Here is a 16806-nt window from a genome sequence, read left to right as displayed (position 1 = left end):
GGAGAAACTGCGAAGATTGGAGAAGACGACGCCTCCACGCATGTGCGGCAGACACCTAAAGACCAGCTGGCCAGCAGGAGGCGTGTACGCATGTGCAGTAAAGTTGGACTGGCGATGACTGGCGTTCCTGCAGAGAGGGCTCTGCCTGCCACCTATGGCATGTGTGCCATAGGTTCGCCATCACAGCTATATAGGGCTGGCTTTGTGCTGCAAAAAACAGGGGAAAGGGGCTGCTTTTAGCCTATTTTCCCCCTTTTTTGCAGCACAAACAATGGTGGTATGCTACCAATTCAGCCCAGTTCACCTGAACCAGAAGTAAAAATCACTACTGGTTACTGGTAGTAAAAAGAAGGCCTCCGATCAGCTGAGAGGAGGGGGAAAAAGCCTCTGACAATCAGTGAGAGGATAAAAGACCGAAAAGTGCATGGGAGGGTGGGATGGTCGCTCCTAGCTTTACATTTCTCCATCCTCTCAGCTGATTGGCTTGTTAGGTGCACGTGCTTCAGGTGCGCCTACACGCATACACGATCACCCACCAAACCGGTAGCAACTAAGATAGGATCACACTACTGAGCACAAAGCCAGCCCAATAAGAAGCAACCAAGAGTGTAGTGAAAAAAAGGGTGTTTTGGCACACACCGTTCTCATTATGTTACTTTATGGGATTCTTTTTTTTCCCTTTGTTCCATGCAAAGCCAGCTTCATATGGCCCAGAAGCCAGGCCTGGCCACGCCTCCTCATCAGCGGGAGCAAGAAGACAGTTGCAAAGATGAGCTGCCATGGCAGTACACAGGGCAGCAGGGTAGAGAAGGCAACTGGTCCTGCGGAAGCTGGGGCTTGGAAGCAGCCCCAGAGTCACACACTTGTTTGCCGTCCTGCAAGGCAGGGTATAGGGTGGTCAGAAGGGCAAAGATGGGGGTGAGATAGTGGACAGGGTCCCTCCTGGCCCCTTATCTTGTTGAGACTCAGGGCCAGGAGGGACCAAGCTTGGAATGGCTTTGGATTTGGCTGTCTGTCATTAATGACTGCTAAAATTCATTTAATGACAGCATGGAGACTGCCAGAATTGCAGTCATGTGATGGTCATAAAGAGAGAATGTGAATACGCTTAGTCAGGTGAATGTGGTCATAAGGAGAGACTCTCTTTATGACCACATTCTGGTCCTAAATTGAGGATTACCTGTACTTCAAGGACGGAAAAGCAAAAGGATAATAGAAAATAGTATCCAGACAGATTAAAAAGCAATCAAATGTAACAGGTACATGTTAATATATTGCATATACCAACAGGTTTTAATGCTTCTGAATACTTGAAATTTATATGTTCTTAATAATTCCCAACAATTTCCTATTTGCTAAATAAACAATACCATTCGGCTAAAGCCATGAAGGACAGTCTTTATGAAAAAATTAAGAACTGTAGATTATATTTATCCATTTGGTTTGCCTGTGGGTTTTTTTTTTTTTGTTTACATGCATGTTTTTATTTTGGAGATAAATTGAAAAACGTTTTGTTTTCTGAAAATCTCCACTTTGACTATATTCAGTACATGAAAGTTGGTTTTGATACCCAGAAATGTCACCTTCCTTCCTTCCTCCAGCCTTGAATATGCTTCAAGATGCTTTTCAAACACCTCAGAAGCAGCTGCATGTGTAAAGCATAGGAGGGGACCAATTTACCTTTACTGAAATTATCTATAAATCTTTCACCCAACCCAACAAAGACAACAAAACCGTTGAGGTTTTTTTATTTCTACTGAGGCTATGACACGAAATGAAAGTACTCCACCCAGCAATAACCACAATATAATCTCCTCCCTTAAAAAATTCAGAACCTTCTTCCATAGTCAGGTAGCATTATTACAATATATTTTTAAAATATAATAGCAAACTGATTTAACTGCATTTTAAAACTAAGTCAGACAAAGAAAATTCAGTTCTGAATACAAAGCCAAATAAACAGACATCTGTGAGGAACATGCAGGTTCACACACAGTGCATGATAAACAATGGAATTAAAACACCAACACTAGAAACTTTAGTTATATATTTAATGTAAGTGTATCTTGGAATAAGAGTAGTGACTCAGTGTGCATTACCATGTATGTTGCAATATTTTGTAAAATATTTCCACCACTTCTTATAGAATTAATTTCACTTTCGAATCTTATGAAGGATATTGAATACCATAAAATCAATTCAATTAGCACTTTAAAATTGATTATACCTTCTACATTTTGGTTACATTTTATCAGTTTGAGTCTTTGAAGTGGAAATATAATTACTGACATACCTTCGGATTGGGTGTCCCAGAGGACATAGGGGGCCTTAATAGATTTGATGTATATGTGCCAGAGGTGGTATTCAGCAGGTTCTGACCAGTTCTGGAGAACTGGTAGTGGAAATTTTGGGTAGTTTGGAGAACTAGCAAATACCACTTCTGACTGGCCCCACACCCATCTATTCTCTGCTTCCCAAGTCCCAGCTGATCAGCTGGGTCTTCTTTTGTTGCCCTGCACAGGAGAACAGAGCTGGAAAGCAGGTTAGTGGGGTGGGGAGGGAATGGGATTTTGCAGTATCCTTCCCCTGCCACATCCACAAAGCCACACCCATATAACTGGTAGTAAAAAAAATTGAATCCCACCTCTGTGCCACGCCCACTAAGCTATACTCACCAAGCCACGCCCACAGAACCGGTAGTAAAAAATTTTGAATCCCACCACCGATATGTGACCTTCAATGTTCACAATTCATACATGTGCATACAGTAGCTGATTAAAATGCAACTCAGACAATACCTGTGCCTACCACATCTTGTTCTCTGCAAGTTCCCTGTTACCCAACCATAGATATTTGCTTTCTCAGAGAGCTGCATGAAAATATACCATACAGCATCGGGATATTCCAAAATATATACTGACCTCTGTATTCCTCCATACAGCACAAGTATTACACAGATTCATAGTGTGCTGTGCATGATGAAAACAAAACCCAAGGACTTCTGGCTTAACGACAGTTTTCACATCCTGGTATTTTCCAGATACATTTCAAGCATTTTCAAATCCCAGGCTTTTGACATTCTGTACTCTATTAGTACTCTCTGCCAGTATTTTCATGACCTGTTCTACAAAATCTTCTTCCTTTTTAATTGCTGTCCAGCATTTTCAGGAAGTATTCCTGCGCAACTGCTTCCTATTTTTCTCATGTATATGTTTCAATACAAGTAAGTATATCTTGCTTCTTCAAGTAGTGTAGATAACACTTTCTTAACACACACCTTAAAAAAACTAATTCTAACTTTACCAAGACAACTTTGCTCCTTTTGTCTCTTCTTAGCCATTTGGTGTTCCATAAGAAACTAAAAATATTGGTTTTATTTGTAGATTAATTTTATAGGGGAAGAGCCCAATGTCACTGTGGTGAAAAGTTTAATATGGTTCTTGGAAGGATATCTATTGTTCTTCCAGAAACTGGATAAAGTCATGTAAGCAGCATTTACTGCATTTTTTCTCTCTAACAGTAGACTCTTTTCAACAATATCAATAACAATAGCATTTAGACTGATATAATGCCTCACTGTGCTTTACAGCCCTCTTGAAGCGGTTTACAGAGTCAGCATATTGCCCCCAACAATCTGGGTCCTCATTTTACTGACCTCAGAAGAATGGAAGGGTGAGTCAACCTTGAGCTAGTAAGAACTGAACTGCTGAACTATAGTCAGCTGGCAGTCAGCAGAAGTAGCCTGCAGTACAGCATTCTAACCACTGCACCACACCACAACTCATCAGCCATCTCATCAATGACTCCTTTTCCAGAAAGAGCATTTGCAAGATGGTTCCACTCTATGCAATGATGAAAGTGACTAGAATTGGCCTCGGGATATTTTAACTCGAAGTTTCTTCTGATCATAATTTACATCTCAGTGGCAGAACCTGGAATTATTTTTAGCCAAATCTCAAAAGTGATAACAGAGAGAACAGAACAAACCAGGCTCCTTGAGCGTCATATTCTCACTATCAGGCACCCTTGAAGAAAACAGATGAAGGCAATAAAAGTCTGGAGGAATCATTAGGAAAACTTGCAATGTGGGATGAGCTCCTGTGGAAACAACTAGGCCCCTTTGTAGTTTATCAATGTGCCCCGGGTGACTAAGTCATTAGAAATCATTTTGGGGTGATATATGGGGATCAGATTGTTTTACTTATATATTGTGTTTCTTTTCAGTTTGTACCATCAAAATATATTCTGCCGCATTCATACAGCAGGTTTCCTCTGTGATATTATCATTGCCATCTGCATCATCTCCAGCTGCTTCATTTGTTTCACCTTCTTTCAGTTCTCCTCACTGATACCCAACCACAATGATCCAGAGTCTGTTTCCTTTTTCACCCAGACCTCTTATTTTTGTCTCTCTTTTTCTTTTTTGCACCAAAAACAAATACGTTTTTAACCACCTTATGAAGGGCTTTTTTGCCTCTTTCCTTCTCTCCGAGAAAGCAAGTCGAAGGAAGCCATACCCCGAATTGCTTGTGTCAGTGATATTATTCACTGAAGCTTATGCAGCACCCCACACAAAGGGACCATAAAAGGGCCATAATGCCAGATGCAAAGATGCTACATCTCTTGCTGTACATCTCAGCTCTTCTGCCTCTCCCTTCTGTTATCTCCTGCCTCATTCAAGGAACCATCTCCACCCAAAACCGGACTTGTGCAACTGTTCTGACAACTGTCCTCACCCATGCTCAGTTCTCCTCTACTTCAGGTCATTGTGTGACCTTCCAGATTTCCAAGCCTCCTATTCCCCACCAATTTACCAACCCCAATTTTCCAGATATATACAAAGTCAGGTGGAGTGGAGATCCTCGCTACTCAGCAGAGATGTAGTATAAGTTGTCCTGTATTCAGCCCAGGGGCTCTGCCTCCAGATATAATTTCTTGAGTCCCTGGTTGGAGTATAAGTGATCTTATTTCTTCTTAAACCATTGTCCTGTCCCGTTGTTCACAATAACAAAGCACTATTAAAATTAATGTATACATAAAATATATGCGTAAACCATATTGCACTATGATCCCACAAAAAATCTGAACAATACCTGCATAAGCAAATGCAAGATTTTAGTCCAATGAGTAAGGGTCAGACAAGTTACGTTTGTGTGGTTCTATAAGGCTGAGAGGCGTGTATCAGTATGCCCTTGAACTCTTTCCTCAAGGTTAAAAAAAACTCTAAATTGGCCTTACTCAGTAGTTTTGGCCTGTAACATGACTAAGATAACCTGTGTTTAGATAATAGCTGGGATAATTTTTTTGTTGTTGTTAAAGGACTCATTCTCAAGGTCACACATTGTGGGCACAAGCAATTGTCAGCAAGAGTAAGGCAAGTGATGAGTAAAACCTGAATCCAAGGTAGCATTCATTGTTTCTTTGGCATAAACCCTTTTCTCTCTCATTCTTTCATTTCCAACATATTTTTCCTCCTTTCTCTCTCAAAGAGCTGCCAGTTACAAAAAAGACTGACAGCTCTTAACAGAGAGTCAATCTTTTGTGGTATGGAAATCTTTGGAAATCAAACCAAAGCTTTAATCCCAGGTGGCCAACTATGATTTAAATTGTGTTTTCGATGGTCTAAGTAACTGTTTATCATTCAGTGAGGGGAATCTCATGCAGAAGAGGTTAGATAGAAATGCAATTAAACTCATGTTTCGGAATTGTGGCTGCATGAGATCTGGAAAAATCTCATTATAAAACATGTCACCTATAAGTCATACTCTGTTTATAGTTTTTCAATTAAGTTTCATTTTCTACCATACTAAATTTAAAATTTTCACAAAGAAGAGTATTCAGGATACTAATTACACTAATTAATTACATTAAATAGTTAATTATGCAGTGAGTGGATACTTCTAGATTCCAAATCAGTAGAACTCCGTTATTTGTTTGTTGTCCGGAGCAAGCAAAATGTACAATTAGTTGTGTGATTCAATTTTCACAGTGAATACATCACTTTATCCATGAAATCACTGGATAATATTAAGTAGACAATCTGTCTACAATATGGAATTATTAGGGGCCTACACAGCAAGATAATGGTTAGGAAAGTTGAGATAAGTCATACATGGGAAATGTGTTAAAAGTACAGGTAGTTCTCAATTTATGACTGTAATGGAGCCTGCCCATTAGTCAAAAACTGTGAGAGTCATAAAATGGGTCATCGTATGACCAACTAAATTTTACAACAGAAAATAGTGGGGGGGGGGGGGGGAGGCACTTCTGAAGGATGCTAGGTTTTACCTCCGTTCGTTTTTTGAAAAATCCTGTTATGCAACATCTTTGGCATTCTCAGTGGAAAGGAAGTTCTTTCTATCGAAGCAAAGAGACCTTTTGTGTGATAGCATGTTGGCAATCAACCAATGAACTCCAGTTTTGAATGGGTTGCCACTACTGTTTTTAAAGCTTTTTATATTTCCTCTGAGACAATCATGCCATTATTGATTTTAAAAAAGATAGCAGAGGAGCCATAAAACTCCAGAGTCAAAAGGAGTCACTTATCAGCACCAATTCAAAACTGGATGACTGGTTCAGAAGCTCCAAACGAGGAGTTCAGAATTTCCCTGCAGAAGAACAATATTGCATTCGGCTGGAAAGTACATTTCTGCTCCACCAAATAGCTGGCTGGCTCCACGATACTCCAGGCTCTATCTTGAGCGCACTCTAAAATCCAGCAGCTGGCACAGCATGGAACTATGGCAATCGTCTACAGCAGAACATTGCGCCCCCCCCCTTTCCAAAATACTAACCTCAAAATAAAATACTTCATCAAACTGTGGATTGTTTGTCTTCTTTTTAACTTTAGTCTTTTTGACTTCAGATCTGCAAGAAAAAAAAGGGCAAGGCAGAAATGTTACCCAAAATAGGGTAAGCTGAAAGGGTCAGGCCTGGTGTTAAAGTTACCTTATAAGTATGTTTAACAGTGGATTTTGGGGTTATCTCATCTCCCTAAGCTTTTTGCAGGATGAGACAGGAAGCAGACTTTTAGCTTGTCCATGTCTCTTAGTGCATTAAAACAAACAATTAATTGAAGACGTACATATGTACATTCTGCCCTTCCTGTAGAAGTTCAAAGAAACCTATGAATTTCTGTTGCTGTGAGTAGGGTTGAATTTTCATCTATCTGGTTCTAGTCCAACACTTTCCAAGCTCAGGTCAACAAAAAGCAAGCATTTTAATTATCTTGTGTTTAGTTTTTTCTCATTTTCTTAAAGCTATATAAAGTTTATAAAGAAGATACCCTATTCAATGTTCTTAAAAAGTGTTATAGGTCATAATCAGTCCTTTGAACTATGCCCAGACCTTTGAACTTGCCCCAGATCATGGAATCAATGATCTGGGGCAACAGCAACAGTTTGATCAGTAGATGATACTGCAATAAAATCTGATTTTCCATAAAGTGAACTAGGAATTTAATATTAACTCACAAATTCTTAAAGACGGTTTCAATTTTTATTTATTTCATAGGGGTCTTCACTTAATTTTAACCAGATTGGGAAAAAATGAATAAGCAATAAATGTTACTAACCTGTATGGTCCTGCTAGTGTAACTGTTGCGTAAGGATCACACTGGCCATTCACAATCGGGAGTCCTTGGCATTCTAGAACTCTAAACAAAAAGACAACTATAGAATATCATCACAGGAAATGTAACAAAAAGTTGCTCTAATCACCCATTTTTTTGTTTTGCTTCAAAAATGCAGAATACCACAAATTGCCATGTAGATTGACCCAGATGTCTGCAGGTCAAAAAAGGATCTCAAAATGGCAGTTTCAAGGTGTTGACTGAAGCTCTGCCTTGTTTTATATATGCTCCATGTTGACATATATTACAAACAAAAAGATAGTTGGAGGAATTTGATATGTCTAGTCTAGACTAAGGACAACATAATAGCAATGTTCTAATATTTAGTTTAGTTTAGTTTATTGTCATTGCATCTTGCACAACGAAATCAAACACCATCTTCATTTGAGGGGCTGTCACAAAGAAGAGGGAGTCAACCTATGGTATATTCCAAAGCACCAGCAGGGAAGACAAGAAACAAAGGATGGGAACTAAGTGACAAGAAACAACCTAGAACTCAGGAGAAACTTCCTGACAGTAAGAACAATTAATCTTTGGAGCAGCTTGCCTTCAGAAGCTGTGGATGCTGTAACACTGGAGGTTTTTAAGAAGAGCCACTTATTCAATGGAATGGTATAGGATCTCCTGCTTGAATAGGGCTTGAATACTAGCTGCCCTCCAAGGTCCCTTCCAACTCTGTTATTCTGTAGTTGTGTAAGCACTGCCAAGACGGCCATTTTGACTATACCTAGCAGATGCCCAGAAGTGGTATTCAGCAGGTTTTGACCAGTTCTGGAGAACCAGTAGCAGAAATTTTGAGTAGTTCAAAGAACTGGCAAATACCACCTCTGACTGGCCCCGTCCCCATCTATTCGCTGCCTCCAGAGTCCAAGCTGATCGGCTGGATCTTCTTTTGTTGCCCTGCACAGGAGAACGGAGCTGGAAAGCAGGTTAGTGGGGTGCGGAGAGAATGGGGATTTTACTATATCTTTCCCCTGCCACACCCACCAAACCATGCTCACAGAACTGGTAATCCCACCACTGCAGATGCCCTGATTTTTCGTGGGGTTATCTAGTTGGATCACAAATGTAATAGAGGTGAAATAAAAATAAGATAAAATAAACTTTTATAGCTGTACTTTTAAATAAAAAAAATACAACGGGCTTAACATCCTGTTCAAGATATATTGCAAACAAAAGACATTAGAGACTTTCTGCGCTGCAGTCTTCAGTCAAATGTCAGGAGAACAGAGAACCAAATTCAACATGCATCTGGATAGAAAGCCAAAAAGAATCACTCTGCACAGTCATACAATTATTCATTCATGTGGAAATCTATAAATGATCATGTAATTAATGTCAACTCTATGCCCCTTAAAAGGGGACAACAATCTATTGGCTTTGAGCTCAAGAAAGACAAGTTATGAGCTCATTCTTGCCTAACAATTATGAGGCCCTGGTATTTAATTAAGAAAAGGTTTGTTTTTCCCCCTTCTAATTTCTGTTTTCATTTTTACTAATCTCTGAAATGTAACTAACATGAAAATCTGATTAAATTCATTTCGTCATTTCTTCCTCTCATTAGAGGAACTTTAAAGCTGCAAATGGGATCTTATATTCTGCCAAAGGTTTAAAATACAATACATTCAGACAACTATAGTATGGATTTCTTTCTTAAATGTTTTACTTGTTCTGATGCACTTCCTGACTCACTGCATTCCAGGCTCACACTCTCTGAATAGAGTGGCATTTAAGAAAAACTATTAAGAGGAAGTAAGGGAGGGAGGAACAGAAGAGAGAGCGTGGGTATCATTCTGTCCTATTCATGGTGTGGAATTTTCTTTGCAACAGCACTCTGCTCCCATCTCACCTACATGTGAAGTAGCAACACAGCTGTTGCATCCTTGCTGGTAGGGAAACAGAAGATGACTCATGTGTCTCATGGGCGCTACATCAAGGCAGAATGAAATCAACAGATTACAGGAATCTGAGGAATCAAATAATGGTCTCTCCAGAGACTATTTTGCCACTGTATAATAGGCTCTTCAGCACATCTCTAATGTTTCCTCACATTAGCAAAAAGAATTCCATCCAAGAAACCAATTCTGCTTCCTAATCAGACTCATTTTCTATTAACCCAAAATCTGTTGCAGAACCATCAGGTTCTTATTTTATTTGCAAGTTTATTTGCAAATAAATAAGTAGAATTTGGTGGTCTTTCTTGACTAAACTCTGTTAAGTTACAACTACTATCTCCTAACCCAGATGCTGCTAAGGTTGATGGCAGTTGAGATCATTCTCAAAGCCATGTTCTAATGTTCTATTTCTGTCCTTCATTCAGGAGGAAAGTATATTATTATCAATTTTACTACCCTCACAGATTGCCTTTAATGTGGCGTAGTGATGCTGCTAAGCTCATATAATGTTGAGTAGTTTTAGATCAGCAATGGTGGACTTCCAGTCATTCTTTCAACCAGTGTTATAGATGAGTAAGAAAGCAAACACCAACCTCTCCATTGTATATATCACTGAGTGGAATTGGGAGTTGAAGCACTAATTTTGGGGAGGAAAGGGGATTGTTTGACAGGTATATCAACCTTCAATTTCTCTGACAATACTGCCAATTAAACTGCAAGTGTACTCCTGAACAAAATTTCGCCCAAGAAAATGAGGAAAATGTTTTTTTGTGAGGCAAAAAGTCTGCTTTTCAATTTCTCTCCCCCACCCTCTCTTGTGTTAGTATGTCTCGCATGCTTTCTCTTTTTTGTGATCTCCCAAATAGCAGGACTCCTGGGTAACAGAGCTATCAATCTCCTGGACTGCAATGTAAAAAGAAAAAGACTAGTTGTCCATTCTCTAGAAAAAGACTAGTTGTCCAGGGCCAACCGCACCAGCATACGGTCTCACAAGGGGTCTGAGGATCTCATCTTGGTACCTAATGGCAGTCAGGCTACCTCTGGCGAGCAAATGGGAGGGCTGTGCGGTCCCCTAAAGAAATGCTACCCCACACCATTACTGACCCACTGCCAAAACGGTCATGCTGGAGGATGTTGCAGGCAGCAGAACGTTCTCCACGACATCTCCAGACCCTATCACGTCTGTCACATGTGCTCAGTGTGAACCTGCTTTCATCTGTAAAGAGCACAGGGTGCCAGTGGCGAATTTGCCAATCTTGGCGTTCTCTGGCTAATGCCAAAAGTCCTGCATGGTGTTGGGCCCTCATACCACCCTCATGGAGTCTGTTTCTGACCGTTTGAGCAGCTACATGCACGTTTGTGGCCTGCTGGAGGTCATTTTGCAGGGCTCTGGCAGTGCTCCTCCTGTCCCTCCTTGCACAAAGGCAGAGGTAGCGGTCCTGATGCTGGGTTGTTGCACTCCTACGGCCTCCTCCACGTTTCCTGATGTATTGGCCTGTCTCCTGGTAGTGCCTCCATGCTCTGGACACTATGCTGACAGACACAGCAAACTTTCTTACCACAGCTTGCATTGATGTGCTATCCTGGATGAGCTGCACTACCTGAGCCACTTGTGTGGGTTGTAGATTCCATCTCATGCTACCACTAGCACCGCCAGCATTCAAAAGTGACCAAACCACCAGCCAGAAAGCATAGGAACTGAGAAGTGGTCTGTGCTCACCACCTGCAGAACTACTCCTTTATTGGGGATGTCTTGCTAACTGCCTTTGCTTTCCACCTGTTGTCTATTCCAGTTGTACAACAGCATGTGAAATTTATTGTCAATCAGTGTTGCTACCTAAGTGGATGGTTTGATTTCACAGAAGTGTGATTGACTTGGAGTTACATTGTGTTGTTTAAGTGTTCCCTTTATTTATTTTTTTGAGCAGTGTAGATTGTAGGCAATTTGACAAATTTTCTGCTGGGAGAAGAACAAAATATAATTTCCAAACTAGAACAATAAAGGTTGGTTCTAAGCTGACACCATGAGGATATGTCCCTTGAAAACAGCTAGTCTTCATGCCAAGGGAAGCAAAATGTGAGAATAACAAACTGGAGGAAGCTGATTTAATGCCTGGCTTTGGCATTAGTCAACTGAGATCATGAAGGTAGTATTTGACTAATAGAAACTGAACAGCTGTAGGAAAAGGAAGTATTGCTTCACAAGAATTTTAGCTCTGACAGAAATCACCATAGGCTGTCCCAAACAGATGCTACCTGGAGAGGGGAAGAAAGTTCTGTAGTAATGCTTGTTTTATTCTCATCTTTCCCCCCTCCTCTGAAAGTACCAGTTTGGAAAACAATATTCTCAAATTTCTTGTGAATCAAGAAAGTCTAGTTCTCTCTCTTTCATCCAATTTCTCCAGCTCTCCTGACCAACTCAGCAATTAAACACAGGCATCCAGACTTTACATAGCTCAATTAATTTTCTAGGCTAGGACTTCCAAAAGTCTCCTAGTCACAGTTTGGTTAGTTAAGAATCTTCATTGCCAACAAGCATGAAACTAAACAAAACAGGTAACTGTCCACTGCCAGTATCAAGGTGCAAGTGGCTCTTATATCCACAATAGTTCAAACCCATAGCAATTTCTTTCTGCCCTTTTCACAAATTATAAGTAGTCCTTGAGTTACGAATGTAATGGAGCCTGCCAATTACATTTGTAATCTGAGGATTCATAGGCGTGAATCACATAACTTGAACGTGATCACTCCCTGCTTTTGTCCACGCATTTGCTAATCAAATGCATGGGTTGTTAAGTGCACATGAGATTTCTCAGGGCCATGGGGCCTAGTGCAGGGACAAGACCACTGTGTCCAGCCATCAAAGGCCTCCCCCCACCCAGAGATCCCATTCTCCTCTTTCCACCCATTTGGGTGTCAAGCTGCTTGGGCCTTTCCTCCCTACCTCATAATCGATTGCTAATTTATCTTTGGTACCACATTTGAGAGCCCTGCTCTTTCCAAGCTCACCTCTTATGCAGCCTTGGGTGCCAGAATCCTTATCCAACCAGATGGAGAAACACTGAGCCAGTCTCTCCCCTTCTCTGCCAAGCACGGCCCTGCCCAGCCACTTGCAGGAGTGCTGAACCCACCCGGATTTCACAAATTGTGCCATTGAGGAGCTGGAGAACATAGAACGCCATCACCTTCTCCGCTCACTTGCCAAAAGCATTCCTCCAAATTGTAAGAGGGGCTCCTAAACAATCCTACTCTTCAGCTTGGTCATGTTTCTCTGCCGCTGTGGAGCTGGAGAGCTTGGCACACCATCACCCAGATCCCTTTGCTGTCCAAAAGCATTCCTTTGCTAAATTGAAAGAGGGGCTCCTAAACAAACCTGCTTTCCAGCTCTGTTGTGTTTCTCCATCATCATGGAGCTGGAGAACTTGGCACGCCACCTCCCAGCTCCCCTCGCTTTGTAGCATTTGCTCCTATTTGGACCTGAGTGGGAATAAACCACCCAGAGGAAGCTGGCTACCCCCATCTAGTTCTAGATTGGAAGGAATAAAGCTTGGCTGGCCCACTTCTGCCTCATGTCTCCACAGCCTTGCTGAAAGATCTCCTAAACTGAGATTTTGCACAGGTGCAGAGCACAGCAATACCTTTGCAGCTTTGCATAGCACAGGTTGGTAGAACTAGCCCACTCCTTGTTAGTATTACTCTGCTTGTCTGGAATCCCATTCCTAGCCTCCCCATTTAACCTGGAACCAGAGGCAGCCCGGGGAGAAGAAAAGCTGACCTAAAAGCTATTGGATGAAGCTATTATTTGCGCTTCATTGCCTTGTGACTGTTAGGTAAGCAAATACCAGGTAATCCTGGTTCTCCTCCAAGCAAGAATGGAACAGGGAACACCTTCCTTTGCCTGACCACTACTCTTCACTATGCCACTTTAAAAATGGAGCTATCCCTCCTGACAATCAAGCAGGGGGTCCAGTTCCTGAAAAAAACATTGTTATGCCTGGAAGCCTCACTGGCTCATTGGAACAATTAATTGATTAATCCTACAGCAACAAATCAAAGAACTCATACCAGGCATTTTAATCAGGGGGCGGAGCTTTTCTCTGGGAAACAGCGTTAGAGCCCATGACAAATTATATTAGCCCAAGCAGCTCTGACCCGACTTTGGAATAGATTAAAAAGTTTTCCCACAAGATAAACCTTGGCTTTCTGAAAGTCTGCAGAAGCTAGCTCCTAAACAAACTTGCTTTCCAGCTCCCATCACATTTTTCCCTGCAGCTTAAGACACTCTTCTTTTGCTGGAGGAATGGAAAAGCTGTCTTGCAAATGGAAGAAACATGCAGAGAAACAAAAACAAAAAATATTTGTGGGACTAAATAAAAAGTTCAATCAGACTTTCCAACTTCTCACAAAAAAAAAAAGGTCTCGCAAATTTGGAAGATCTGATTGAACATTTTTTCAATCAGGGAAGAGGAGAGGCCAGCCTGACACTTTTCCACCTGGCTGGGCAATGGCTCTGGCACCCACGGCTGCATATGAGGCGAGCATGGGCAGTTTGGGACTCTCAAGTGTGGCACCAAAATAGCATGTTGCAGTGTCTCTGTGGTTAGTTCGTAAGTGCAAACGATCACTGTAATGTTGCAGCATAATAACTTTGGGACGTAAGCACTTTTGGTGGAGATGTCATAACTTTGAACATTTGCTAAGTGAATGTTCATAACTTGAGGACTACCTGTAATTGTCTTATGCTAGGGATCTTGAAGATGAGTGGTAGTTGATTGTTTATATAAATGAAAACTATGATCTGAGAATCATCGGATCTTAGCTTACAAGCCATAATTTATGCCTTTTCCCCATTCAGGAAATAATAAACCTCTATTGTAGCTATTTGATTATCTGTAGCAATATTTGAAGGACATTTTCATTATGCTTGAAAAACATGAAGAAATTGTGTCCCTGAAATTTGCATTTGCTGGACAAGTGTTCCTTCACATATGCTTTGAGACAGATACAGGAATGCCTTTCAAATAATCACTGACAAGAAGCAATTCATCCCTAATGGCTTCACAGGAACCAATCTTGTGTTATAAATCATGAAGCGGTCTCTCAGAATGATGCTTTGAGTTTGTAAAACACCAGCTGGGATACTTAGTAGAGGAAGCAGAGGGGAAAAACCTGTCAGTTATAATGCTGTCTTAAGACAGAGAGTCAATTCATTAAGCAGCTGAATTGTTTTATGAGTCGATTGTGAAAGTGCTCCAAGCTTTTCTTTTCTTTTCTTTAAAAAAAAAAGACCATTCAGAAAATCCTTCCATTCATATTTGTTACTATAAAAACCCAGATTCCATTTTCTCCAGAGAAAACATGACCAGAATTTTAATGAATGGTAATGTATAAAGAGATGTCAAAATAATGACTTTTATGCTTTTTAAAAAGCAACTGAAGATCCGGCATTTCTGTTTATATGTAAAATCTCATGTCATACTTAAAACTCTTTTTGCACAAGTTAATAATTCATGAACAAGAAAGTGATGTTTCCAAATATTTAGAATGAAAGGGCAAAAAAAGGCTACACAGCAGCTTTAGTCAACCAGCCTTGAAAACAAGGTAATTGTGTAAGTCTACAAAGTGAACGTGAGATATAAAATGTTAACGAATGAAAATACTAATTCCACAAGTTAGGTTAAAGATTTCTCATTAAATTAAGATAGTAACCTATTAAAATACAGGAAACAGAGGGAGATGTAAAACACTTGAATTTTTATTGTACAGTTAACAATAAAGAAATACAAAGGGGACAAAATAATGTTATAAAAAAATTAAACAATTTGACTTTAGTGTCATTTTATGAAAAACAATACATCTTCAACATCTGTATTTGTTTAGTTTTCAAGAATAGTAAGATTCATTTTAAAATGTATTTTATTCCAATTTCATTTTAAATTGTTTTTATCAGATTTTAGTAATAATTTGTGTTTGGAACTTTGCACTTTGATATGGTTCATAGGCTAATCAATAAAGTAAACTAAAAATAGTAAGATATAAGAGTTCATTGAATATTAAAAAGAAGGAATTATTAGGGTCTACTTTCCTAATCCAATTAAGGCAACTATATAATTTTAAACATACAGTGGTATTATAGATCAACCTTAGGGAAACTTACTAAATGTATGAAGAGGAAAGAGACAAGGAAAAGAGGAACACAATAGAGAAGCTATATGATCTGCGGGATTATATCGCTAGATCTATGAAGGATAATAAGGCAATCTCTTAACAGAAATTATGTGAGGAATTTAAGGTAGCCAAATTCCAGAGAATGCACTCACTGAGCAAATGAACAGGGAAAGCAAAGACCAGCACATAAACAATGGAGTTTCTAATAATTTTTCCTTCAAGTGAACTCAAGATATCTGGCTATTCTGGGAGCTTGAGAAGAGAATATGAAACACAATATTTCTGCTGTAAAATAAAAGAACAGGAGTTTGCAATTGAAATCTGCTATATTTGTAACAAGTTCCTATTTTAGAGCAACCTGGAAACTATAAGCTTGTAGAAAAGTCAAGGACTGGCATTTTGGTGGAAGTAATAATTATAAAATTTGCATCAAATTTGACAGCCAATACCTCGGGAAGGAAAAATAAAATGTATATATTAAAAAGTTAAGAGAAACTGGTTCAAAGAGAATAAAATTTATCAAAGACAAGTGCAAAGTTCCTCACTTAAGAAACAAACAATAAACGTACACCTTTAGAATAGGAGATACTTGGATCATCAATAATACTTGTGAAGAAAATTTATTGAATGGTTACTAGATATGCGAGTTAGCAATAGTTGTAAAAAAGAAAAGTTTTGTTTTAGGCAACAGAATAGCTCTTTCCAAATCATGGGAAAGCTAAAAGAGGGCTTTGTCAGCACTTTCATATTACCAGAAAGATACCACATAGAAAGTTAAGTCTTGTTTTGCATTGCTCAAGACTGCAAGACATGAAATAATGGATTTAAATTACAGGAAGTGAAGGTCAAAAAGAATTCCCTAACATAAAAATAGTTTGGTAGTGGAATCAATTATCTGGAAGAGTGGCAGGTTCCCCTTTACTGAATGTATTCAAGTAGAAGCGAAACAGACCATCTGTCAGGGTTGTTTTAATCTGTAATTCAGTCCTGACAAAGACCTGGACTCAATGGCCTCTCTAATCCTGATTTCTCTATGCAAATCTGATAGCATTGCCATTATCTGTATTTAATGTATCTTTTTACTAGCATAATAGTATATTTGAGGAAAGACTA

The 16806-nt window shown here is 39.7% G+C and overlaps 1 protein-coding gene across 2 annotated transcripts in view; it reads right to left on the bottom strand.

The window, feature by feature from the left end:
- RASA3 (RAS p21 protein activator 3) overlaps positions 1 to 16806 on the bottom strand; it is a 120775-nt gene that overhangs the window by 30162 nt on the left and 73807 nt on the right. For both annotated transcript variants that reach the window (XM_026707461.2, XM_087938544.1), the window contains 2 exons: positions 7574 to 7654; positions 6795 to 6867 (listed from right to left, as the gene is read on the bottom strand). In XM_026707461.2, coding sequence (XP_026563246.1) covers positions 6795 to 6867; positions 7574 to 7654 — 154 coding nt within the window. The remainder of the gene's footprint in view (positions 1 to 6794; positions 6868 to 7573; positions 7655 to 16806) is intronic.

The sequence above is a fragment of the Pseudonaja textilis genome, chromosome 8 (assembly GCF_049901715.1).
Source record: "Pseudonaja textilis isolate UNSWEBS1 chromosome 8, rPseTex1.2, whole genome shotgun sequence".
NCBI lineage: Eukaryota > Metazoa > Chordata > Lepidosauria > Squamata > Elapidae > Pseudonaja > Pseudonaja textilis.
This window is presented reverse-complemented; position numbering and strand designations above follow the sequence as displayed.